The sequence below is a fragment of the Rhinopithecus roxellana genome, chromosome 10 (genome assembly GCF_007565055.1).
Source record: "Rhinopithecus roxellana isolate Shanxi Qingling chromosome 10, ASM756505v1, whole genome shotgun sequence".
Taxonomy (NCBI): Eukaryota; Metazoa; Chordata; class Mammalia; order Primates; family Cercopithecidae; genus Rhinopithecus; species Rhinopithecus roxellana.
Window position 1 is genome coordinate 41,914,067 of NC_044558.1, and position 27,362 is coordinate 41,941,428.

At 42.3% G+C, this 27,362-nt stretch overlaps 1 protein-coding gene across 2 annotated transcripts in view; it reads left to right on the top strand.

Annotated features, from left to right (window-relative positions):
- CPM (carboxypeptidase M) overlaps positions 1-26,710 on the top strand; it is a 78,551-nt gene extending 51,841 nt beyond the window's left edge. The window contains exons 4-9 of one of the 2 annotated variants that reach the window (XM_010358747.2): positions 7,338-7,510; positions 8,753-8,937; positions 9,673-9,843; positions 13,433-13,585; positions 22,041-22,189; positions 24,467-26,085. In XM_010358747.2, the coding sequence (XP_010357049.1) occupies positions 7,338-7,510; positions 8,753-8,937; positions 9,673-9,843; positions 13,433-13,585; positions 22,041-22,189; positions 24,467-24,709 (1,074 nt within the window). In that variant the 3' untranslated portion in view covers positions 24,710-26,085. Of the gene's footprint in view, positions 1-7,337; positions 7,511-8,752; positions 8,938-9,672; positions 9,844-13,432; positions 13,586-22,040; positions 22,190-24,466 lie in introns of both variants that reach the window. The other variant, XM_010358746.2, reaches the window with a different exon arrangement.
- The last annotated feature ends 652 nt before the right edge of the window (positions 26,711-27,362 follow it).

Genomic DNA, 27,362 nt, shown 5'->3' on the forward strand with positions numbered 1-27,362 from the left:
ATGGCTCACTGTAACCTCAAACACCTGGGCCCAAGCAATCCTCCTGCCTCAGCCTCCCACGTAGCTAGGTCTAGAGGTGTGTGCCACCACACCAGGCTAAGTTTTTTATTTTTTGTAGAGATGGGGTCCCACAGTGTTACCCAGGCTGTTCTCAAACTCCTGGCCTCAAGTGATCCTCTGGCCTTGGCCTTCCAGAGTGTTGGGATTATAGGCTTGAGCCATTGTGCCCAGCCTAAATTGCAATTCTGCTTCTTTGGGGAGGTGGGGGATAGGAATTTTTTTTAAGCTTTCATTTCTTAAAGATCAATGAATTATTTTTACTATGATAGACTTGATATAGGCTTTTGTAACTGCCCAACAGGTTCATTTTGCCTGTTGCCCAGATAGAGCAGATGTATTAAGACAGGGGAACTGCGATAGAGAAAGAGTTTAATTCATGCAGAGCCAACTGAACAAGAGACCGGAGTTTTATTATTACTTAAATCAGTCGCCCCAAAAATTCAGAGACTGGGATTTTAAGGATAATTTGGTGGGTAGGGGGAGAGACAGTGGGGAATGGTGATTGGTCGTTAGGGGGAGAGACAGTGGGGAGTGGTGATTGGTCGGTCGGGGGAGAGACAGTGGGGAGTGGTGATTGGTCGGTCGGGGGGAGAGACAGTGGGGAGTGGTGATTGGTCGTTAGGGGGAGAGACAGTGGGGAGTGGTGATTGGTCGGTGGCGGGGGAGAGACAGTGGGGAGTGGTGATTGGTCGGTGGGGGCGGGGAGAGACAGTGGGGAGTGGTGATTGGTCGGTCGGGGGAGAGACAGTGGGGAGTGGTGATTGGTCAGGTCGGAGACGAAATAATAGGGCATCAAAGCTGTCCTCTTGTGCTGAGTCAGTTCCTGGGTGAGGGCCACAAGACCAGAGGAGCCAGGTTATCGATGTGGGTGGTGCCAGCAGATCCATTCAGTGCAGGGTCTAAAAAGTATCTTAGGTTTTACAATAGCGATGTTATCCCCCTGAGCAATTGGGGAGGTTTGGAATCTTGCGGCCTCTGGCTGCGTAACTCCTAAGCCATAATTTCTAATCTTGTGGCTAATTTGTTAGTCCTATATTCAGGAAAAGGCTATTATCATCTTTGTTTCAATGTTAAACTATGAACTACGTTAGTTTAGCCTACGTCCAGGAATGAACAAGGACAACTTGAAGGTTAGACGCAAGATGGAGTTGGTTTCATCAGATCTCTTTCACTGCCATAATTTTCTCACTGTTGTAATTTTTGCAAAGGCAGTTTCACTTTTGAAAAATTCACATCACATAGAATTTTACGTTTGTGGCATTGGTTTATAGTTTATGGTTTTCCAGAAATATAGGTTGAAAAGAAAAATCATTCCCTGGATAATAGTGGCCATATTTGTCAACCTAAAAATAAAGAGATAAAGGATAAATGATTTTCACACACCTTCTAGGTATAAAAGACAGTTTATGAGATGTAGTTTGCATGTCTAAATGTTTTACTTAGGGGGTATTTTAATGGTTTTCACAGACAGTGGCACACAATATCTGAAATTATGGCTGTTCTGGAAAATCTGGAATGCATAGTCAACATGCAGTAGAGGTTCCCAACTTGTCATTAAACCAAAACACAACATTAAAGCTTGTCTTTCTATATGCCACTTCCCAAGCTCCTTTTTCTACCACTGTCCCAGGTGATAGCAAAATGTCCTCAGTAACACTATGTAGTTTGCATAATTAAGTTCTTTCTTTTTAGATTTAGGCAGAGCTCTTTGTTTTCCAGGTGAAATGTCTAATTCATTTTAAGCATGTTTTAAATTAATTAACTTTTTGGTGAGGCTGGGCCAGGGTGACCAGATATCCTGAGTCCCTGTCAGGAGCAGAATTATTAGCCTGTACCACTATAAAATTTGTTCGGTGTTTAAAAATCCTTCAGATAAAATAGCTTGATCATTTGTACATCTCCCCTTATAAAGCACCTTAAGTCCTTATGTGAATTTCAGGAAGTTCTTCCTCAGGATAGTCTTGACCTTATAATGAATTGTCAACAGTAGTTTGTTCACAATTATTCAGTGAATACATGATAGACCAGGAGCTGGACAAGCTATACCAGGAACACAGGGATACAGAGAAAAACCGTGAGGGTCCCTGACTTCGGGGCTTCGATGGTGGAGTTGGAGAAGGGGAGGTCAGTCAAGGTCAACCAAGTGATTGTAACGTGTGTGACCAGCATTAGATAACGCAAGTGTCATGGTGAACCCAGACTTGGGAGGCCAAGAAAAGTATGCTAGATAAATGTCATGTTTAGGCTGATATTTGAAGAAGAAGAATTAGCTCGGCGGGTCAGACAAATAACTTAAATCTATAACACACACACCACTGTGGAGCCCCATAGCCCAGTGACTTTCCCGCCAGAAGCTGCATCACAGTTAAACAGATTCCATTGTTAGGATAGCTGAAGATTCTCTCTCTCTCTCTCTCACACACACACACACACACACACACCACAACACTGTCTGGGTTGTGGATTGTTCCTTCAAAAATTTTTTTCTGTTTTTTTATAAACAATCTGTGAAGAACCAGAACACTCACTTTTGTCTGTGTGGCAAGTTCCAACTTGGCTGAATTGAACTGCAGCTGATAGAGAATGTATTTTCTGCTTTCTGGGTGATTGCCATTTTAACCACCGGATGAAGGAGATGGAGTGAGTCTCCAGAGGCCCGTGTGTGCATCAGGCCCCCGTCTCTTCATGACGGCTTCTCCCTGAAGGCTGTGCTCTCACAGGAAGGAAGCCAGCATGCTGGGTGAAAGGCTGCCTGGGCAATTGGAGACTCTTTTGACCACATTCTTTTTTAAAATTTGGACTCTCCAGGGTTTCCTGTCAAAGACTTAATTTTCAATGAAGGGAGGTTTATACATAAAACATGAATGAGTGTTTGAGACATTTATATTAAGGTTGGGAAGAATTAATTTGAATAATATTTGGCATAAATCTGCTGTTACAGAAGCAGGAAAAGATGGCCCAAAAAGAAAGGAGGATTTTGTTTAACTACCTCTGAAATTTCATCTGTTTACCTCAGCGTTTAAAAAATTATCTGACCCTTAGTTGGTTCTTTATCATATTTTCAAGATTTTTATTTACCCCTGCAGTTGAGAACTTGTGATTTGTTGTGGAATATTGAGACACACAGAAAATACTTTGGTTATATACTTGTTTCCCTGAAAGAATCATGATTTTATTATTTTTGTAAAAATGACATAGGTTTTCTTTAAAAAGAGTAAGAGGAAATAAAAATCATTCAGAATACTGTACCCAGAAATAGCCATCATTAATATTTGCCAGACATCATTCTAGACATCTATATATTTCTGTAGTAAGAGAATGAGAGGAATTAAAAGAATATAAAATAAAATGTGTCATATGTTATATCGTATGAAATTTTATTTTATTTGAATTAACAGAAGAATAAAACTGAAGTGAAACTAAAATAATTGGTGAAATGGATCCTTTCTCAGAATAAGAAATTGATTATCACATTTTTCTTCTTTTTTTTCTTTCTTTCTTTCTTTTTTTTTTTTTTTGAGACGGAGTCTCACTGTTGCCTGGCTGGAGTGCAGTGGTACAATCTCAGCTCATTGCAACCTCCAACTCCCAGGTTCAAGCGATTCTCCTGCCTCAGCCTCCCAAGCAGCTGGGATTACAGGCACATGCCACCATGCCCGGCTAAGTTTTGTATTTTTAGTGGAGATGGGGTTTCACCATGTTAGCCAGGCTGGTCTCAAACCCCTGACCTCAGTTGATCTGCCCACCTCAGCCTCCCAAAGTGCTGGGATTGCAGGCGTGAGCCATCATGCCCAGCCCCAACTTCTATATTTCGTTCTGTACCCATACTCCCAAGACTGCTTAATCCAATTCTGTATCTAACAGAATACCAACTCAGCCTAGCTCCTAATCATGGCTTCTTTACTCTTCCTTTTCACTTTCTTTTTATTTATTTATTTTTTTATTATACTTTAAGTTCTAGGGTACATGTGCATAACTTTTGGTTGGGTGAATTTCATTGCCAACTCATGTTTTGATTATTTGCAGGCTGGAGAATGTATGGTTCAGATAGCTAAGAGAGAAATTCACATTTAGAGTCACATGGGGATTCTGATATCATTTCCTCTCTGTTCTTGACTTGGGACTCATATAGGTCAGGGATTTTTGCCGATTGAACCATACTATGGCCTCTAACCAGCATTTAGACATTTAAGGAACTATGGGACTCCTGGTCACTTCCTCCTCACCTTCCTGTACCTATTCCTCCCCAAACCCTTCTGAGAAGCCTCCTTAAACCAACTATCCTTTTCACATTTTTTTTTTTTTTTTTTTTTTTTTTTTTGATATAGTGTCTCACTCTGTCACCCAAGCTGGAGTGCAGTGGCGTGATCTCAGCTCATTGCAACCTCTGCCTCCCAGGTTCAAGCAATTCTCGTGCCTCAGCCTCCTGAGTAGCAGGGACTACAGGCACCTGCCACCATGCCCAGCTAATTTTTGTATTCTTAGTAGAGACGGGGTTTCACTATGTTGGCCAGGCTGGTCTGGAAGTCCTGACTTTGGGTGATCTGCCCACCTCGGCCTCCCAAAGTGCTGGGATGACAGGCGTGAGCCACCATGCCCGGCCCCTTTTCACATTTAAAGTTACTGTCACAGTTTTATGTTACCAGCTGCTCCCCGCTGGCTTTAGGGCAGGTCATAAGTAGCTCGTCGAGGTTACTTCCAAAGGTGCTGGACCTTCAAAAACCTATTATATCTTAAAATTGGAACCCAGTGTGGGGTACGAGTGACTTTTGTGGTTATTAGCTTATAAGGACTTTTTCCAGTGACAATTTTGACTATAAAAACAAAAATCTGACTGGGTGCAGTGGCTCACACCTGTAATCCCAGCACTTTGGGAGGCTGAGGTGGGCAGATCATCTGAGGTCAGGAGTTCGAGACCAGCCTGGCCAACATGGAAACCCTGTCTCTACTAAAAATATAAAAATTAGCCAGACAAGGTGGTGGGCGCCTGTAATCTCAGCTACTTGGGAGGGTGAGGCAGGAGAATTGTTTGAATCCAGGAGACGGAGGTTGCAGTGAGCCAACATGGTGCCACTGCTCTCCAGCCTGGGTGACAGAGTGAGACTCTGTCTCAAAAAAAAGAAATCAAGGTAGTGGAAGAGGAAGATAAAAAATGAGTAGGAAAAAAGTTGAAGTCAGGATTGGAAATAATCTTACTCTAAATTTTATGGTTGTCTGTGAATCTATAATTCATATATCCCAAGTTTTCTTTCTTTCTTCTTTTTCTTTTCTTTTTCTTTTTTTTTTTTGACACAGGGCCTCACTCTGTCACCCATGCTGGAATACAGTTGTGTGATCTCAGCTCACTGCTGCATCAACCTCCTGGGCAGCACAAGTGATCCTCCGACCTCAGCCTCCTAAGTAGTTGGGGCCACAGGTCTGTGTCATCATGCCAGCTAATTTCTTATTTTATGTAGTGATGGGATCTCACTACATTGCCCAGGCTGGTCTCGAGCTCCTGGGCTCTGCCTTAGCCTCCCAAAGTGCTGAGATTACAGGCATAAGCCACTGCCACCAGTCCCAAATTTTCTTAGTCCCAATTTCAATTATTCTATATTCATTAGAATAACAGATGTTTAAAGTGTGGTCTCTTTATGTGCCAGTGAGGGAATCAAGTGAGAAGTGGTCATCCAAGGATCACTTATCCTATGTCACAATGTTGAAGTCCTACAGTGAAATCATGGTTGGAAATTCTTCTGAGGCTCCATGAAATCTTTTCTTGCACAGTGTCTACATGAATGTGCCTGCAGCACTCTCCTGATTTTCTCACCTGCTGCCCTTGAGTTCTCATTTACTAACCCCTCAACAACATCCATTCTTCTGAAGCAGATTCCTTGAACCTAGAATGATAGGGAGAACTTGATGTAGTCTAAGCAGATCTTCCTATGAAAAGCTGACATTTAAATTACTTCTTTTAAATAAGAAAAATAATGAATCTCTCTCCTGGGGAGGAATTATAAAGCAAGATCTCTTACAGGCCTTCAGTTTCCCAGGCCTTATTGATATGTAAGCTAATTTTAGGTGGATATGACAGTTTTTAACATTTTAATAGTCATGCTTTTACTTAATGTATATTAGAAATATATATCTAGAAAAGTGATAATGATATGAAGTTTCATGTTACAAAATAAAAGTATATAGATAATATGCAGATATGGCAAAGAGTTATGAGGATGATGTACAAATGACTCAAGTTTCAGAAATCAGAAATACATAGATATGGCCAAAATTGCACAGATGTGCAACAGGGGAACCAGCAAATAAGCAAATGTAAAAGTCAGAAATCTATTTAAATTATGCTTATTACAAACTTGGATTTTTCCCTAGTTGAAATCTGTAGTCTGATACAATAGCGCACATCTGTAGTCCCAGCTACTTGGGAGGCTAAGGTGGGAGGATCACTTGAGCTCAGGAGTTGGAAGCCAGCCTGAGCAACATAGCAAGACCCTGTCTTAAAAAAAAAAAAAACTACAATGCGATGATTCTAAGTCAGTTATCGACCAATACATACCTGATAAGCTTCATATGCACCATGCATTCTCAGGGAAATACATGATTCCTGTGCTTCTCTGTGACTCGACCTCTTTCTCTACCACTCCAGAAGATACCTTGGAAGGCAACCAAATGAAAAATGTTAAAATAAGAATCATTATTCCAGCCGGGCACAGTGGCTCATGCCTGTAATCCCAGCACTTTGGGAGTCTGAGGCAGGTGGATCACTTGAGGTTAGGAGTTCAAGACCAGCCTGGCCAACATAGTGAAACCCCATCTCTACTAAAAATACAAAAATTAGCTGGGCATGGTGGCACATGCCTGTAATCCCAGCTACTCAGGAAGCTGAGGCAAGAGAATCACTTGAACCCAGGAGGCGGAGGTTGCAATGAGCCAAGGTCACGCCGCTGCACTTCAGCCTGGGTGACAGAGTTGAAACTGTCTCAAAAAAAAAAAAAGAAAAAGAAGACGCATTTTTCCACTCTAATTCATTTTTGCAATGTGTAAACTGTTTACAAATGGGTACTTTAACTCTTGCTAACATTTTCAGCACACCCTATGACTGCTCACCACCTGATTGCCACTTGGCAGAGCATAAGCATGCTTAAGAAAGAGTGGTCTTACAAACTAGTTTGGGTCTGAGATACCATATGTAGAGACCCCTGTTGGGGAATTTGCGCTGTAGGGACTGCTTTCCTTATTGCCTCTGACCTAATAATGTCCTCTTTTCTCTTTAACACATACAGACTGTTGGGCGGGAGCTGCTGCTCCATCTGATTGACTATCTTGTAACCAATGATGGCAAAGACCCTGAAATCACAAATCTGATCAATAGTACCCGGATACACATCATGCCTTCCATGAACCCAGATGGATTCGAAGCCGTCAAAAAGCCTGACTGTTACTACAGCATCGGAAGGTAAAGAGGGGCTGGTCTGTCTGTACTTCAAAACAAGCAACACAACACAAAGGCTCCTGTCAGGCACCTGGTGGCCTTGGCAAGAGGAGTTGTGTCATGGTGAGAGCCCTCAGCCGGTGTCATGTCGCTGATGTGCCAAAGCTTAAGGCATATCAGGGTTACCCCTGGCTTGCAGGAAGAAATGCAAATAAGGCTACTTTGCACCGGTGCCCGCCTAGCCTCTCCATCTTCATTTGCCACTCCCTCTCCCTCCCCTGCCTCCTCCCCTCTGGGCCTCCTTCCTGGAACTACCACGTGCTTTCTCACCTCAGCTTTTTACACACAGCATTTCCTCCCCCTGCCTAAATAGCATTTCCTCCAAGACTCTCCCGACCTGTCATACACTAGATCCCCTGATAAACTCTCAGATCACCTGGCACTTTACTGTCAGAGCACGACTTTGAATATCTAATTTCTTGCTTCATGTCTCTCTCCCCACTACACTGCAAGCTACCTGCAGGCAGGAATCCTGTCCATTATGTTTGTCGTCATTAGATCCCCAGTGCCTGGCAGAGTACCCAGGCCCTTAATGACTGGTTGATTTATTAGGCCAGAAGTCCAAGAACTAACCATAACCCAGAGTGGGTCTTGAAGGAGCTTGATTCCCTCCAATTTGAAGTTTTTCTAGCATATTTAAACATGGCCGTTCCATGTTTTACAAATACTCTTGTGTAATGTAGTTGTTTCTGTTATCAGTTGCTACTTAATGAACCACCCCAAAATTAGCAACTTAAAGCAACAGCCTTTTTCTTTACTGTTGATTCCTTAGGTCAGGAATTTGGACAGGGCAGAGCAGGGATGGCTATTCTATGTGCCACAGGTCTGGGGCTCAGCTCTGGTCTTTCTGAGACAATTTACCTGGAGCCATGGACTCTCCGTGGACTCTCTACGTGGCTACTATTGGGATCTCAGGGTCCTAAAAGGGAGCATCTAAGAGCAGAAGTCCCAAAATACAAACACTTATCAAACCTCTGCCCACATCAATAGCTAGTATCTCATTGGTTAGAGCAGATCACAAGGGATGGGATGCCATGGGGTGTAAGTGCTAGGTGTGGGTCATAGCAGGCCACCATGGCAGCTATCCACCACACGCATACTCACATTTGGAAAGACACCTGGAGCCTAAACCAAAGGGCAAGACACTGTAAGAATCCACTCCCTTATGCCCTATCAATATGCTCTAAAATGTTCTTTCTTTTAAAGGGAAAATTATAACCGGTATGACTTGAATCGAAATTTCCCTGATGCTTTTGAATATAATAATGTCTCAAGGCAACCTGAAACGTTGGCAGTCATGAAGTGGCTGAAAACAGAGACGTTTGTCCTCTCTGCAAACCTCCATGGTGGTGCCCTTGTGGCCAGTTACCCGTTTGACAATGGTGTTCAAGGTAAGCAGGTACGGGCCCGGTTCTGGCTTCCTAAGTCCAGAGTGGGGCTGAGACTCTCTGCCTCTGGGTGGGGATCAGCTCTCCCTTCCCCACTTAACTTCTCCAGCACGGTGAAAAGAGCTTCGTGTTCCCAACCCTAGCCATCCTTCCTGGAATTCTTCAACAGCAGATGGGCAGTGTGGCTGAACTGACAACCCACAGCTGGACATGCATCAGTGAATTCGTGAAATTTAGATTCTAGAAAATACGATCTAGTCAGATTTTGATTCTCTGACAAGAGACAACATGGCTAAAATAACATAAGACTGGAACAACTCTTTTTTTTTTTTTTTTTTTTTTGCTAATCATATGAACAATAATTGTTGACTCTTCTTAAAACTCTGTGGGATGAGGACCCAAAATATTACAGTAGCTTTAATTCACCCCTATAATACCCAATGAAATTGTCTTTACCTCCAGAAATTAGCAAGAGTGACTAAGAGGACACTTAATTTTTAAGCTGATTTAGGAGTTTGGATTTATATCTGACTTATTTGGGGGCTATCACCTTGCATATGTTTATTATAAACTAGAAAGAAGAATAGAGGAAGCATTCATGGAGGTGGGTGGAGGATTTCTCTCTAGGGAAATTAGAGCATCTGTGTGTGATGTGATTATGTCTTCGCTAATATGGTGTTTGTGTTTCCTCTTACTCTAAAGTCAGTTTAAAGGTCTTGGTTCATCTTTTAAATGCAGCAACTGGGGCATTATCCTCCCGCAGCTTAACTCCTGATGATGATGTTTTTCAATATCTTGCACATACCTATGCTTCAAGAAATCCCAACATGAAGAAAGGAGATGAGTGTAAAAACAAAATGAACTTTCCTAATGGTGTTACAAATGGATACTCTTGGTATCCACTCCAAGGTGAGTTTCTCTTCATTTCTTCCATTCCCCTTATTGCCTTCACCCAGAAGTACCAGCTGGTTTATTTTGATCCAGCAGTTGTTAAAAGAACTTTAGGCACAATAAGCCCTTCACTGTGTCCTTATCAGCTGATATCATAAGGGCAGTGGGTGACTGATCGCTTGAGAGCTGCTCAGACATGTTTCTCATTACCAAGGGCCTTCATTCATTCAGTCACTTATTCTGTGTCTGCCTACTGTGAGCCAGGAATTGTACCAAGAAAGATGAACAAGACACACACCTCACCCTGGAGTTGAACAGGGGAGACAGACACACAGATAAGTAATTGTGATAGCAGTGTAATTAGAATAAAAACAGATTTAGAAAAGGTGCAGTGTACCCCAAGGGTGCACAGAGCCAAAACACAGTAGGGAGTAGTGAAGACCTTGGAGAAATGTAATACTTACATCCCATCTAACAGGGACAGCTGCTACTAGATCTAGCTAATTATTGCCATGCAGCCTTGGGGAGCCAATACTGCCAGATCTTGCAGTTTGTAAAAAGAAGCTGGATTTGTACATGAAGTGTCATGATTTTAAAGCCATTTTACGAGCTCAACAAAAGAGCTCTTCAAACAGGATACAGCGGGAGGAGGGCCCTCAGTTCTCCACCCTTGGAATAAGATGGCCAGGTAAGGGACAGGATGAGATTGCTGTGTAGGCAACATGGAAGGAGAGATATTCTTATTAGAGGGAATAATATAAACAGAAACCCGGGGCAGGAGGGACCTAGGATGGAAGGACAGGAGGAAAGACGGTGGACTGGAACTGGATTTCCATGCCTCAGGGGAAAACATTCCCTTTTAGACTAGTTAGCCTGACCCTACCAATAGCAAGCTGCAGCGTGCATTTCTGCATGCAGGCCACTTCCAAAGGTGCCTTCCCTAATTGTCACTTTGGATACACAGGCTTTCAGGTAATCTTGCAGCACAAGCTGGTATTTTTATGCCTGGGTGGCTCTCTGTCAGTTTTCCAGGTAATATAAATAAGCATAGGCCACAACTGATAGGCAGCAGGTTCAGGCAGCATTCTAAACATCTCTCTCGTGTCCAAGATACAGCCCCCTCTCCTACCTTAGGGCTCCTGCATCGTCCCTGCTCTCCACAATTTGTAGCTAAGAAAGGGCCCATCCTGTCCAGTGGCCAAGCTATCCTTCATGTTCACTGTCTAACTTTCTAAGGCAAATCCAGATGTGTAGGAAATTGGCTAGGAGAGATTGCTGCTGGTAATTGTTCCCAAGTGTGCCTGTGTGTGAGCTGTGTATCCTTCTCAGACGAAAAACAGGTGAAGCCAGCTGCCTTGAGGAGCCCAGAAGAATGTGCCTGGCCTGGCCTGGATGTTTTGTTGGCCAGGCCTGACCTGCCTTATCCAGAACTGCACTCTCCACGCTTGGCAGTCTCAGTCCTGGCTATTTGCTAGGGATCCATAATGCATGCCTGTTTTGCTATTTAAATTTTTTCCACCTGAGACATATCCAGCCACAGGCTTTGTCTTGTTTTCTTTCCTCTCTTCTTTTTCCTTCTACTACTTTTTGGTGAAAATGAGGTCAGAGAGAAATACAAAACCTGCAAGGTAAGTAAAGGAAATAGAAAGGACAGAGAAATTCTTCTTGGCTGGAATCTGGGCCGACTGGCCTACATAGATATTACTTAATATTTAAGTAATATTTTTATATCATATTTTGACCACTTTCTTAGCATTAAATTTTTTTAAAAGAAAAAAGCTTTTTTATTTTTGTTTTATTTTTAGAGATGGGGTCTTATCATGTTGCCCAGGCTGGCCTTGAACTCCTAGCCTCAAGCAGTCCTCCCACCTTGGCCTCCCAAAGTGTTTGGATTACAGGCATGAACCACAGTACCTGGCCTAAAATTTTTTTCTACTTCAGTGCTTCCAAAATATCCTGATGAAACTGAGAATACATATTTTCTTGGGCAGGTATCAAGTGTAACAAATTAAAATCTATCAGAAACTACTTCCTTAAAAGTTACTAGTATTTCATCAAATCCAAGATACTGTTGATTATAAAACCCAGTGTACCACCAAGAAAGAAAATAAAATATTTTCAGTTAAACTAAAGACATGATGTTTTTAGCCGTAAAAATGTTTAAGACACATCCCAATTCAGAGATATTAAAGTATAAAAAATGTTGCATCTTAGGCCAGGTGCAGCAGCTCACACCTATAATCCTAGCACTTCGGGAGGCCAAGATGGGCACATTGCCCAAGCTCAGGAGTTCGAGACCAGTCTGGGCGACATGGTGAAACCGCGTCTCTACCAAAATTAAAAAAAAATTAGCCTGGTGTGGTGGTGCACGACTATAGTCCCAGCTACTCGGGAGGCTGAAACATGAGAATTGCTTGAACCCGGGAGGCAGAGGTTACAGTGAGCTGAGATCGCGCCACTGCGCTCCAGCCTGTGCAACAGAGCAAGACTCCATCTCAAAAAAAAAAAAAAAATGTTGCATCTTAGAAAATATAAAATGAAGGCCACCACAGTGGCTCATGCCTACAATCCCTGAGCGACAGAGCAAGACCCTGTCTCAAAAACAAACAAACAAACAAAATAGCCAGGTGTGATGGCACAAATCTGTAGCCTCAGCTACTTGAGAGGCTGAGGCAGGAGGATCGCTTCAGCCCAGAAGTTTGAACTTACAGTGAGCTGTGATTGCACCACTGCATTCCAGCCTGGGCGATGGAGTGAGACCATGTCTCTATTTAAAAAAAAAAGGAAAAACAGAAAAAGAAAGTATGAAATGATTATAACCCTTTGAAAGCAGGGGACCAGAGGAGAGAATTGGAAAGTCAGCATGAGCAGTGACAGCGTGGGCTCCACAGGGGGCTGGACCTTTCACCTCGGAGAGGCAGTGCAGCATTCTTTCTTTGATCCCCAGGAGCACTCTGGCATATTGGGAAGCCCACAGGGGCTGGCGGAAGGTGGCCTGCACTCCAGTGTCTGCCATTTACTGGCCGAAACCCCTGGGCACTTCGCTTAACATCTGTGATCATGTTTCCTCGTCTGTAAACTAGGGCCAGTTGCTGTGAGGATTAAATGAGCTGATGCAAAGCACTTCATACGGTACCTGGTAATAGTGAATGTTGGCCATGATTCCCCCAAATTAGTGTGCTTAGCTTTACTTAGTAAGTGTAATTATAAAGGATTTGTAGAAATATTTTTAAAGGAATCTTATTCTAGCTTATATCCATTTAAAATGTAATTTAAGAAACAAATGAAATTCAAATAATCGTTTTTGTGATGTAGGATTTCAAAAAATAAAAACACAAAAGGACGCTTCCTTCACCCCTCACTTAATTTTGATGCACAGTTTAACTTCAGTCAGCTCTGATCCAGTTACCCATATGGGGATATTTAGGATTGTCTGGTCATGCCTAGGTAATAAAATGTCAAGCCCTGATTTTACAAGCTAATGTGTCAAATTCATCTTTTCCTGTTTACATGTAGCTGTCTGATTCACTTGTCCCCAAAAGGCACGTGAAACTTGGCTCCACTCCAATTTTAGACCCTAACAAAAATTAAATATGCTTGTGTTTAGGTGGAATGCAAGATTACAACTACATCTGGGCCCAGTGTTTTGAAATTACGTTGGAGCTGTCATGCTGTAAATATCCTCGTGAGGAGAAGCTTCCATCCTTTTGGAATAATAACAAAGCCTCATTAATTGAATATATAAAGCAGGTGCACCTAGGTTTGTAAAATCTTCTTATTAATTCCCTATTAATACAAAATAGAGCATCTGGCAAGACCTCTGGGTTGAGTAAACGCAAGCCTTTATTTATGCTGTGTATTACAGCCTCGTTTCAGTGCCAGATCTGATGGTTAAGAATTCTCTCTGCATGAGTATCTGCAGTGTATGAGAAATGCAGTGCCCGCTCGTTCATAGAAAAGGAAGCATGATGCATGTTCCTTTAATATGAGGGTATAAAAATCCAGAGAACCAGCCAGCCATGGTGGCTCACGCCTGTAATCCTAGCACTTTGGGAGGCTGAGGTAGATGGATCACCTGAGGTCAGGAGTTCAAGACCAGCCTGGCCAACAAGGCAAAACCTCATCTCTACTGAAAATACAAAAATTAGCTGGGTGTGGTGACGCACACCTGTAGTCCCAGCTTCTTGGGAGGCTGAGGCAGGAGAATCACTTGAACCTGGGAGGTGGAGGTTGCAGTGAGCCGAGATGGTACCACTGTACTCCAGCCTGGGCGATAGAGTGAGACTCTGTCTCAAAACCAAACAAACAAACATCCAGAGTCCTCCTAATTTTACATGTCAAATGATCTAGAAATCTGGCAAAATATCAGGAAAACAGGCTTCTACTCTGTTACATCATGTCCCATTTAGAAAAATACTATGTTTGCTTGTCACTCACCACACAGTACCAAGGACCCTGAGAACACTGGACATACCACTTTGCATTTTTTCCAGAATTGGGGTGGTGAGCTAGCACCATTGCCTTCAACCCCTCTTACCTGTGAACTCTGCTAGATGTCCTGGTGCTAAGAATCTTGCCAGCCTGTTTCCTGAAGGCTGACTGGCCCTTATCACAGATAGACTAAATGTGGCAGAGTGGTAGCTCTCAAACGTGCAGCAGACGCACTGGGAGGGCTTGCTAAAACAGATTGCCAGGCCCCAACCTGGAGTTTCTGTTTGAGTAGACCTTCAATGATTACTGCCTTCCCACATGATGCTGATGCTGCTGGTCCAGGGGCTAAACTTAGAAAGCTATTGTGCTAGAGAAACACACTACTTGAGATGATGGAATCTTGTGCAGTTCAAGTTTATTAACCAGGTGGTGTTTCTTTGGGCAAGGTGTGGAAGGCTGTTCTATATTTATAGAGGTAAAGTTATCTTTCTCCATTCAGAATGGCTTGGGGAGAGAAATATATCAGGAATTGTTATAATAGCTATGATACCACATAGAGAGAGAGTGTGTGTGTATGTGTATGTGTGTAGGTGTGTGTGCATGCATGTGTTGAAAAGGTTTGCTGCATGGGCCTACTGCATAATTGCATAATTCCTGGAATTTTCTGCATGATTCACAGCAAAGCTTTCCTCCTGCTACAAAGAAGATGGAGAAGGATGAAGGAAGGTAGCACAGGGCCAGAGGGCTGAGTGCAAGGATAATTAGAACCCTTCCTGGGCCACACATCCCTAAAAGGGATGCCCCTGCCCTCTTTCACACCTGTGTCCCCAGCCTCCATCCCCTGAACTGAAGAGAAGTACACAAAGATTACTGGTAAACTCACAGCGCTATGTCTAACTGGCTGAGTCATTCACGGACTAGGTTGACTCCCTATTATAGGGGATGCTATGAAGTATCGTTCTTTCTCACTAGCATCTTAGCAAAGACTATAAACTTATTATTGGGACTTTCACCTTCTTCATTATGTCATCAAATGTTGTCTTGGGTTCTTTCTTGCTTAGTATTCTGGTATTTCTTTCTCCACTAGATTTTCCTCATGAGGCATGTCATGCATTAATCTAACATTTCTATTATATTTCTACTTCTATTGATCCTTTAGTTTGTTAATCTATTACTAGTATTATTATCATTATCATTAGTTTAGAGACAGGGCCTCACTCTGTCACCCAGGCTGGAGTACAGTGGCGCAGTCATCGCCTACTGTAACCTTGAACTCCTGGGCTCAAGTGATCCTTCTGCCTCAGCCTCCCAAGTAAGTAGGACTACAGGTGCACACCACCACGTCCAGCTGATTTTTAAAAATATGTTGTATAGAGATAGAATCTTGCTATGTTGTCCAGGTGAATCCCAAACTCCTGGGCTCAAGCGATCCTTCTGTCTAAGCCTCCCAAAGTGCTGGGATCCCAGGTGCGAGCCACCGTGACTGGCTCTGCCGATTTTCTGAAATTCATTCTTCACCAGTATCAACATGGTTATGGGCATGCAAGTGAACATGAAATATGCTCCGTGTAACTGCACCACTATTTTCAGAACCTCAATCTAGCTATAAAGATGATTTACCAATCGCTGAATTAATGTGGGCTTTGAAGTATCATGTCGATGTAATATTGCCAGGGAAAAGGCTTTGTGAACTGAAAAATAACATACAAATTGCAGCATACCTATTGTTATTATTTTTAATAATTTCGAAGGCTTACCAGTCCATTTGCATAGGTTATGTTTGTTTGTTTTTGAGATGGAGTCTCGCTCTGTCACCCAGGCTGGAGTGCAGTGGTGCAATGATCTCGGCTCACTGCAACCTCCGTCTCCCAGGTTCATGTGATTCTCCCGCCTCAACCTCCCAATTTGCTGGGATTACAGGCACCCACCATCATGCCCGGCTAGTTTTGTATTTTTGTAGAGACAGGGTTTCACCATATTGGCCAGGCTGGTCTTGAACTCCTGACCTCAGGTGATCCGCCGGCCTGGGCCTCCCAAAGTGCTGGGATTACAGGCATGAGCCACCATGCCCAGCCCATTTGCACTAGGTTTTATAAAGAATGTTTATCTGCCTGTCTCTATAATCAGATGTAAACAACTCACTCAAAAAATACATATATTGGCACATCAACCCTGCCCCCTTGTGGTTTAAGACAGATGCATAACATGGTTTAATAATGAAACCATATTTCAAAATACCAATACAGTGTGGTTATTACTCCTCTCTACTAGTACCCAATAAGAGACTAATGAATATTTTGTTTGTGAAGAATGGCAATAAATGACACCCTTTTATTGGTATTGCTCTGGTTTAAGGACATTTTTTTTTTTTTTTTTTTTGAGACGAAGTCTCGCTCTGTCGCCCAGGCTGGAGTGCTGTGGCCGGATCTCAGCTCACTGCAAGCTCCACCTCCCAGGTTCACGCCATTCTCCTGCCTCAGCCTCCCGGGTAGCTGGGACTACAGGCGCCGCCACGTCGCCCAGCTAGTTTTTTGTAGTTTTTAGTAGAGACGGGGTTTCACCATGTTAGCCAGGATGGTCTCGATCTCCTGACCTCGTGATCCGCCCGTCTCGGCCTCCCAAAGTGCTGGGATTACAGGCTTGAGCCACCGCGCCCGGCCAAGGACATTATTAATATTTGTCAAGCTGCATTGCATTTACTGGTTCCATTATACCAATTGCTAGGATGCTTCTGTGTTTCTGAGGTTTTGACCCATCTGGAAGTCTCTGAGCCACCTTGTCTGGGAAGGAAAGGCCTTCTGCTTTAGTGGAAGGGCCTTGCCAAGAGGGCAGAGGCTTAGATAGAGCCCAAGCTGTTTTGTCATCTGGCGATGTTTGCAATCTTGAGCAAGCGCTTGTGTGTAGTGTTGTCAACAGAAAGTTGAGAGTAATAGCATCGGCCTTGCCTCCCACCAGCCTGTTGTAAGGCGTCAGTGTGTTATTCTTTCAACTAGAACTCACTGCAGACCTCAACTGAAACTTGGGCCCTTGGTGCCATGCTGTCCTGCTTAGAGGATGATTTACTAGGTTCAAGTTGAGTTGAGGGTGTCGGCAGACATTACGACCAAGGTAGCAAAGGAGGGCAAGTCTGAATTCTAGAGGCTTAGACTGTCTTGCTCATCCCCATCTCTGAGGAGAAGCAAAGATGAGCCAGACACGGTGTTACCTGCTCTGGCCCTGTCTCTCCCCTGGACTCCTCAGAACAGATCTGAACCCAGAGAGCAAGGGAATAGCTCACAGCATCCAGAAACCTAAGTAACTTGGGCCTAAAAGAATCTGATATGTGCTGAGTTCCAGAAGGCTGTGGGCCATAGATGTGGACCTGTCATCACATCCAAAATAGGAGGCAACTGTGACCATGCGGTGGGGACATGGGCACAAACAAGCAGTCTCCTACGTCCTGTCCCAGCTCCTACTCTAAATCGTGCCCAACAAATGCAGAATTCTAGTTCTTGCCCATTTCCAAGGGAAAATGAGCTTTACATTTCTCCCATGTGTCTCCCCATCTGGACACAGAATTTGTGTCTCAGATTTTATGTCTTCTCATTTGTGTAGTATCTGAGCGTTTTTCAAATTTTCATTTTTCTTTTAATATAATAGTGTTGGCTCTCTCTGAGTCTCTTGGGGTCTACCAGTCTTTTTTTCAATGTTTCAACTTCAGCATATAGAAATAAATAACATTTTCTGGTAAAACAATTACTTCCCTCTTAAGTGAAAGGTTTGGTGGTGTGTAGACAAAATATTGTAAAGACATATACAAGCTAAAGCACGCTTTTATGTGGCTGGTGGGAGGGGTTTTCCTTTGAATATAAATTCCATACATAAGCATGGTCTGTGTTTGCCCAGTAAGAGTGCTATTCACATACACCAGGCTTCCATAGCTGGAATAACCATCTTTAGGTTTAGGTAAGAGTCATATGAAAGTGAGTCTTTGGGCCTGTAATCCCAGCACTTTGGGAGGCCGAGGCGAGCAGATCACTTGAGATCAGGAGTTCGAGACCAGCCTGGCCAACATGCTGAAACCCTATCTCTACTAAAAATACAAAAATTAGCTGGGTGTGGTGTCAGGTGCCTGTAATCCCAGCTACTTGGGGGGGCTGAGGCAGGAGAATCGCTTGAACCCGGGAGATGAAAGTTGCAGTGAGCTGAAATGGTGCCACTGCACTCCAGCCTGGGCAACAGAGGGAGACTTCAATTAAAAAAAAAGAAAGCGAATCTTTGGGTTATTAGGGGATGATGAATGAGGGTCAAACTGGAATATAAAGACTTTCAGACATTTCTTCAAATGCAAATTGTTCTTCCTTTTTCTATCTTTGAGGGTAAGCAGACCACAGGTTAACTGGAGCTTTGATTCAGCTGCAGCACACACTGATACATAGGTGATGTTCAAGTAGCTGAGGCCGTCCAAAATCACTGTCATGTGACTGTCAAAAAAGTCCAATCTGTTCTATTAAAGAATAACTGCTTCTAGCCAAGAAGAAATTTGCTGCCTTTTTTTAAAGGGTACCATGACTTTTTTTTTTTTTTTTTATGTCTTCTGCCAACTACTCATCACTAGTACCCTGAATTCTATTTCATCTTTTTTTTTTTTTTTTTTTTTTTTTTTTGAGGCAGAGTCTCGCTCTGTTGCCCAGGCTGGAGTGCAGTGGCCGGATCTCAGCTCACTGCAAGCTCCGCCTCCCGGGTTCACACCATTCTCCTGCCTCAGCCTTCTGAGTAGCTGGGATTACAGGCACCCGCCACCATGGCCAGCTAATTTTTTGTATTTTTAGTAGAGACGGGGTTTCACTGTGTTAGCCAGGATGGTCTCGATCTCCTGACCTTGTGATCCGCTTGCCTTGGCCTCTCAAAGTATTGGGATTACAAGTGTGAGCCACCACGCCCGGCCTCTATTTAATCATTATATCCAATGTTAAAGAATGGTGTAATGTTAGCCGGGCACGGTGGCTCACACCTGTAACCCCAGCACTTTGGGAGGCTGAGGCGGGTGGATCATTTGAGGTCTGGAGTGCAAGAGCCTGACCAACATGGAGAAATCCTGTCTCTACTAAAAATACAAAAAAGGCTGGGCATGGTGGTGCATGCCCATAATCCCAGCTACTTAGGAGGCTGAGGCAGGAGAATTCCTTGAACCTGGGAAGCGAAGGTTGCAGTGACCTGAGATCGCGCCATTGCAGCCTGGGCAACAAGAGTGAAACTCCATCTCAAAAACTCCATCTCAAAAGAAAAAAAAAAAAAAAAAAAGGTGTAATGTCAATTTCAATGATAGCTTTGCTTCGTTTTTTATGCATTTGATTTTCTTCAATTTGGTTGGTTTTGGAGAAGTCAACAAAAAATGCAAAAGATGCCAACAGACACACCATCTAGCACAAGCTACCTTGCTGAAACACATGGATTTTCTAAGTGGTAGGAAGACTGTAAACTAGCTCAGAGCCCTGAAGAAGGAAATAATATGCATAGCTTCTTCCCTCACATACTCCGGCTTTGTGGAACAAAGTTGAAGTAAGACTCCAGAAATTCATCTAATATATGTTTTTCCCCCCTGCATAGTTTTTCTTAATCCAAATAAGAGGAAAGGAAAGAAAGCCAGACCTGGTGGCTCACACCTATAATCCCAGCACTCCAGCACTTTGGGAGGCCAAGATAGATCACATGAGCTCAGGAGTTCAAGACTAGCCTGTGCAACATGGTGAAACCCCACCTCTACAAAAAAATACAAAAATTAGCCAGGTGTGGTGGTGTGTGCTTGTAGTCCCAGCTACTTGGGAGGCTGAGGTGGGAGGACTGCTTGAGCCTGGGAAGTCAAGGCTGCAGTAAGCCCTGATCACACCACTGCACTCCAGCCTGGTTGGCAGAGCAAGACCCTGTTGAAGAAGAAGAAGGAGAAGGAGAAGGAGAAGGAGGAAGAAGAAGAAGAAAGAGGAAGAGGAAGAGAGGAAAGAAAGAATTAATGTTTGTTGATCCTCCTGTTCTGTGTTACTTACATTTAATCCTCACAAACATCCTGGGTGGTGGTATATTATCCCCATTTCATAGGTGATAAAATTGAGGCTTGGGAATGTTTAGTGACTTGAGAACTAGAATTCAAATCAAAACCTGACTGGTTCTTTCTGTCACACCAAGCTATGATGATGGGTACATGCTATGCTTATCACATATCAAAGGACCTCCTAAGGGGGGCACAGTGTAAATAGCTCCTCAAAATAATGCCACTGAGGCTGAATGTGGTGCCTAACACCTGTAATCCCAGCGCTTTGGGAAGCTTAGGCAGGTGGATTGCTTGAGCCCAGGAGTTCAAGACAAGCCTGGGCAACATGGCGAAACCCCATCTCTACAAAAAATACATTAATTAATTAAATAAAACAGAATAATGCCACTGAAACCCAAGGAATAAATGCATAATCAGGTTACCAAATTATTACCAATTTATGATTGGTACTACCTAAAGATCAAAAGGATATATATCAAGCAGTAGGAATAAATATAAATGGAACTGTGTTTAAAAAAGAGAGGCCAAAGAGGAACACACAATGTGAAAATAGAAGTTTACATAGTTATATAGAGAAAGGGAGAAGGAAATGTGGCATTTTCCTCCTCAGGAGGCAAAAAATGAAGACTCAGGAATTAAATAGGAAAGAAAGTATAATAAAAGGCAACCTAGGTTAGATAGAAGTTTGTTTAAAGTTCAAGATAAACATTGTTTTGCTAAATGCCAACTTTTTTTTTTTTCATTTTAATCATTCCTGGGGGAAACTGTTATGTGTGCCTCATATTTTTCTGCCCTAATAAATAATAATTGAGCATAGCTGTTTCGGGAGAGTTCAAGGTCACCTTACTATTGTAAGAGAACTTACTTCGTTCTCATTTATGTTATTGAGGGCTTAGGCAGCTTCACCTTAAGGTAATATGATTTGACCCTGGAGTAAACAAACTAGATGTGAAATGTAGGATCTAAAATAAGAATGGTCTTAAAATAGAAATGGCCTTTTAAAAACCGTACTCCTGAAATTTTGAGAGGGGCTCTGGAGACTATCATGGGTTGACGGCTAGCTGGACCACTTCGTTGGCTGTGTGAGCTTGAAGAGATTATTTTAATAAGCCAGAGCCTTCATTTTTTTCATCTGTAAAATCATGATACTAATTGATGACACAGAGCTGATATGAGAATTTAATGAGAAAATACACATTTAGCAGTTAGTACAGAGCCTGGAATATACTAAGTGCTCAATAAATACTGGCTGCTGTTACTGGTCCATTGATTCTATGCTTGCAAGAAGCCTTGGGATTATAATTTTGCTTCCCATGTAGTTTGACCACAAGACAAAACTACTGAGTCCCTTGCGTAGGTAAATATTTTGTTGTAACTAATACATTGACACCGTTTTTATTTAGAATTTTATGGAATCCACCAATGGTTGTAATAGTTTGGTGATTGAGTAAATAACTTGGAAGTGACAGGAATGGATCTTAGGTTATCATCTGTGTTCTCTTACTGTGATAATACATGCTGATATAAATGGACTGTTCAACAACAAACAAATTTAAGCTACAAATCAAATTAGTAATTTTGACTATATTTTAAGTTACATCAAAAATAAGTTTTCTTTTCCCTCTCTAACACTTAATATTAACTCAAAACTGAGTTAGCTAATAAATATTGCATATATTGTTCTTAAATATTTACAATAATTTTTTATATGCCGTAAAATATCGCATTAATATTTAATTTTATTTTTGTCTTGCAGGTGTAAAGGGTCAAGTTTTTGATCAGAATGGAAATCCATTACCCAATGTAATTGTGGAAGTCCAAGACAGAAAACATATCTGCCCCTATAGAACCAACAAATATGGAGAGTATTATCTCCTGCTCTTGCCTGGGTCCTATATAATAAATGTAAGTATGCAATGCTAATTATTGTTATTAAAATATTATAGAACTCATAATACCTATTCACCCAGAAGGAATCCAAAATAAGTCTAAGAAGTTCAAAAGTGGATCCATCAAGACAGAAAGAAAGGATAGTGTCAGACTTGCAATTGGAGTGGGTGGAAGAAGTGGAAATTATAGGGAAAAAAATATAAAAATTCATATTTTTTCCCTGATGGCAATTTTTTTTAAATAGAAGCCAAATCCTATTTCTTGTGATATCTTTCCTGATTAAAATGTAACCTCATTAATAAAAAAGAATAAGCAATGTAGCAAAGGTAGTTGATAGTTTCCTGGAATACAATACAACACCCATTCCATGGCATACACTTTCTACTATAAAAAATGAATTGGGAAAAGTTCCTTAGAAGTCATTTTATAAGTGAAATCTGATCGACAAATTTTATCACTATATTCAGCAAATGATAGACATATTTTGCAGCCCTTTTTTCAATTGATGCAAGTAAAATTTCAGTTTTTAATTCCATAAAACACATATTTCTGAGTCATTTTATCCTAAGACAGGAAACCCTGGACTAATCTGAGCCTGAGTGGATTTATGTGAAAGAACTAAATGAAGAAGTATTGATTTAGTTGGCCAGATTTTGCCTCTTTCTCTTTGATGTGACTTTCTCTGAGAAATCAAAGATTCTTCTACTTTGCTTAGTGGGTCTCATGCCAATCATGAGCTAATCCTGGGAGAAGGTAGTCATCTATTCTGTCGTGAAAACTGAGTTGGCATTTTATTATTTCATCTTGATGACATCATGGAAAAAACGTGGTTTTTAGTTTATAAAACTACAGAATTCAGAGCCTCCCTGCTCCGTGGGTTCTCCCCAAGGTGCCTGGATGTGAGGCTTATCAATTGCTAATGCTTTTAGGAATTTCTACCCCTACTGAGAAAATGGACAGAGCTTGAAAAATCTCAACTCACTGTGAATCTTTGTCTAAAAAGGCCCTTTCTTTTCCTCCTATTTACTGTGATATTTCTATTCTATTTAAAAATATGGTTTTCCTTGTAGTGAATCTAATTACTTGCACGCAACCTCATAAATAAGCCACACCTTTAGAATAAAGTTATGAATTGTTAATTTCCCATTAGTTAGGCTAACACAGTACACAATGACTGTAAGTATTAGTTCTGGGACAAGATTTTTGAAGGTAAGACTCTGGACATTGAAATGAATGTGTAAAATACATACCAGTGAGTGGTTATGTAAATGTCATTCCCCATTTTTTCCCTTCTCCACCATATATAATAAAAGCATTTCTCAGTAGACATTGCCTGTAGTTAGTTTAGCATTTGTCTTACTTGTCCTGATTATTTCCTCCACTAAAAACTAAAAATAAATAAATAAATAAATAAATAAAAATGCCTAACCGAAGATTCAGGCTGATATGAACAAAACCAGGTAAAATCAGCCTAACTGAAGATTCAGGCTGATATGAACAAAACCAGGTAAAAATCAAAGCTTTTAAAGGAGACTGGGTGTGGTGGCTCATGCCTGTAATCTCAGCACTTTGGGAGGCTGAGGCAGGTGGATCACCTGATGTCAGGAGTTCAAGACCAGCCTGGCCAACGTGGTGAAACCCCGTCTCTACTAAAAATACAAAAAATTACCTGGGTATGGTGCTGTGCACCTGTAATCCCAGCTACTTGGGAGGCTGGGGTAGGAGAATCACTTGAACCCAGGAGGCAAAGGTTGCAGTGAGCCAAGATTGAGCCACTGTACTCCAGGCTGGGTGACAGAGTGAGACTCTATCTCAAAAAACAAAAGAAAGAAAAGTTTTTAAAGGAAGCAATAGACTTGTAGGTCAGCTGAAAAATTAGTAAGTTGAGAAAATAATTCTACTTGTATATAATCTTGATATCCAAGGAGGATGTTAAATATACACTTGGGACAAAGGGAAACAGTTAACTCTTTACCTTTGTGCCCCATGAAAAGGATGGTGGCAGAAACATCTGCTGCTTCCTTCTCTTGACTTACATCGCCAGATAAGGTACCTGTCTGTCCTTATTTCATTTTGTAATTCTTGGCAACAGCATTCACAACACTGGTCTCTGTCAACAGGCATTGGATAACTCAGCCTGCAGGACCAAATCTGTTGCTGGCCCAGAGGTCTGGCAGATGATTACATGCATTGCACAAAGGCTGCATTTTAGTGGTGGATATCAGTGTTTTCAGTGTGGGCACCACGAAACATCTTAAGTCACTCATATAATTGTCTCTTGTTTCTTCTCAGGTTACAGTCCCTGGACGTGATCCACACCTCACAAAGGTGATTATTCCAGAGAAATCGCAGAACTTCAGTGCTCTTAAAAAGGATATTCTACTTCCATTCCAAGGGCAATTGGATTCTATCCCAGTATCAAATCCTTCATGCCCAATGATTCCTCTGTACATAAATTCGCCAAGCCACTCACCGGCAACAAAGCCTAGTTTGTTCTTATTTTTAGTGACTCTTTTGCACATATTCTTCAAATAAAGTAAAATGTGAAACTCAACCCACATCACCACCTGGAATCAGGGATTGCTCACTCCAGGTTACTGCAACCCCAGCTCACTCTAGTGGGACCTTGACTGGAGAAACTCCACGATCTTCCTGAAGAAGAGAAATGGATGTTTCCAAATTCCATAGTAAGCAATATGTGGTGATAATGAAAGGAATGATTCAGTCTTGATGATGAATGGAACACACTTACCTAACAAGTACTGCTCATTTACACTCAAATTAATCTTGAAGTAGTCTTGAAATTTGTAAAAAAAAAAAAAACTTGAGAAGCAAAAAAGTACCTGCAAAAAGAAGATCATTTCGTATACAGAGAACCTGATGAATATAAGCAATGAAGATGAACATTTATTGATCTTCTACATACAAGACGTCACCATGAGGCCAGGTGCAGCGGCTCACGCCTTTAATCCTAGCACTTTGGGAGGCCAAGGTGGGCGGTTCACCCTGAGTCAGGAGTTCAAAACCAGCCTGACCAACAGGGTGAAACCCCGTCTCTACTAAATATTAGCGGGGCGTGGTGGCAGGCACCTGTAATCCCAGCCTCTCAGGAGGCTGAGACAGGAGAATCGCTTGAACCCTGGAGGCGGAGGTTGCAGTGAGCCAAGATAGCGCTACTGTACTCCAGCCTGGGTGACAGAGTGAGACTCTGTCTCAAACAAAACAAAACAAAACAAAAAAACACCTCACCATGAGTGTGAAGAGATACTAAGTGCCATATATAATTAGTTCTCGGAAAAGGGAGAAATGATCATAGGACTGGGAATTGTTTTGCAAATGTTCTAGGAGAAGTGAGAGAAAATACTTAACCATGTCTCAGTGGCCCAAGAAAATACTGGCCTGAAGGGATAAGAATGTGTCTCTCTATAGAGCCTCAAAGCATACAGGTCAATTAAGTAAGATCCTCGCCCTCCAGAGCCAAGTGTCCCTAGCTTTTGGCACCTGGATGCCACAGCCCTCTGTTAGGGTGATGACTCCAAAGGTGTAACTCTAGCCTCTTGCCTGAGCTTCAGGCTCATGTCCCACTGCCGACTGGACACATCCACCTGGATGTGACTCACAGGTACCTCAAACCCATCATGTGGAGTTACTCATCCTGTTCCCCCTAGAGCTGCTCTTCCTGCTGCATTCTCTCTCTCAGTTACTAGGACCACCAAGCTAGGAACCTAGGAGTCATCCTTGATACTTTCTCTTCCTCTTCAATCCTGTGTATTCAGCAAGTAACTAAAAGTTGGTGTTGGCCGGGCACGGTGGCTCACGCCTGTAATCCCAGCACTTTGGGAGGCCGAGGCGGGCGGATCACTTGAGGTCAGGAGCTCAAGACCAGCCTGGCCAACATGGCCATCTCTACTGAAAAAAAAAAAAAATACAAAAATTAGTCGCGTGTGGTGGCACATGCCTATAATCGCAGCTAATGGGGAGGCTGAGGCAGGAGAATCGCTTGAACGCAGGAGGCAGAGGTTGCAGTGAGCCAGGATTGCGCCATTGTACTCCAGCCTGGGCAAAGAAGCAAGATTCTGTCTCAAAAAAACAAACAAACAAACAAAAAGATTGGTGTTAATTATAAATATTGACGAATTCTGCTCTCTGCTCTCCATGGTTGTCAACACTGCAAAGTTGAGACCTCATATCTCACCCACACTGCTGCAACAGCTTTACTGGTCCCTTGCTCCCAGCCTTCTCCTCCTCGGTCCATCCTCCACGCAGCACTGGGGAAGGGGAGCCACTTGAAACAAAAGTCAGCAACTGGTTGTAGTTCATGAACACAGAGCTGTTTGTGTCCCCTGTATCTGGAATGCCATTATGACTCAACACGTTTTTTCTTTCCTACTCCCCTTAAAACTCAGTTCAGGTAGCAGCTGCACTAGGAAGCCTTGGCTGACCATAATCCCATTCAATTCCATTCCACCTCTTCGCAGGCAGTCTGGGGTTAGGGACCCTTCCTCTTTGCTCCCCAAAATAAACTGGTTATCTCTACTGTTGGATTTACATCATTGTATTATAATCTTCTACTTGCATGTGTGCCTTCTCTAGTAGAATGTGAGCTTTTTGAGGCCAAGGTCTGTCTGTTTGAAAAATTCATTGTTATATCCTCAAAGCTTAGCACATAGTAGGTACTGAATGAATGAATGAATGAATGAATGAATGAATGAACAAGGGGTGCCAGGAGACTGCTACTCCCAGTCCTTCCCAGGAGCTGCCTAGGGCTCTGAGTCATTTTATGAAGCTAGGTCTTATGCGTAGGCAATCTCCAGCTCACTGTGAACACTGACAGAAGACTGTTTTCATGTCTATAATCAAGAATTCCAGATATATTCCTTTTACTGGATCTTGAATTGACCCTAAGGTTGGTAGTAAAGGTATTATGTTACCTCTTAACAGCACTGCAAACTACTTTTTATCATCAGAAAAAAATTTTACCATTAGGACTCAATTTGAAGTACTAATGCTTCTCAAATTCTCCACTATGAGAGTTACCCGATATTAAACCGTTACCTGTAAGAATTAAGGGGGAAAGCAGTAAACAGAAAAGGAAAAAAAAAAAAAAAAAACAATAGCAACTCTGGTGAGCAGATTCCTTTCCTACCTTCCTTCCTTCCTTCCTTCCTTCCTTCCTTCCTTCCTTCCT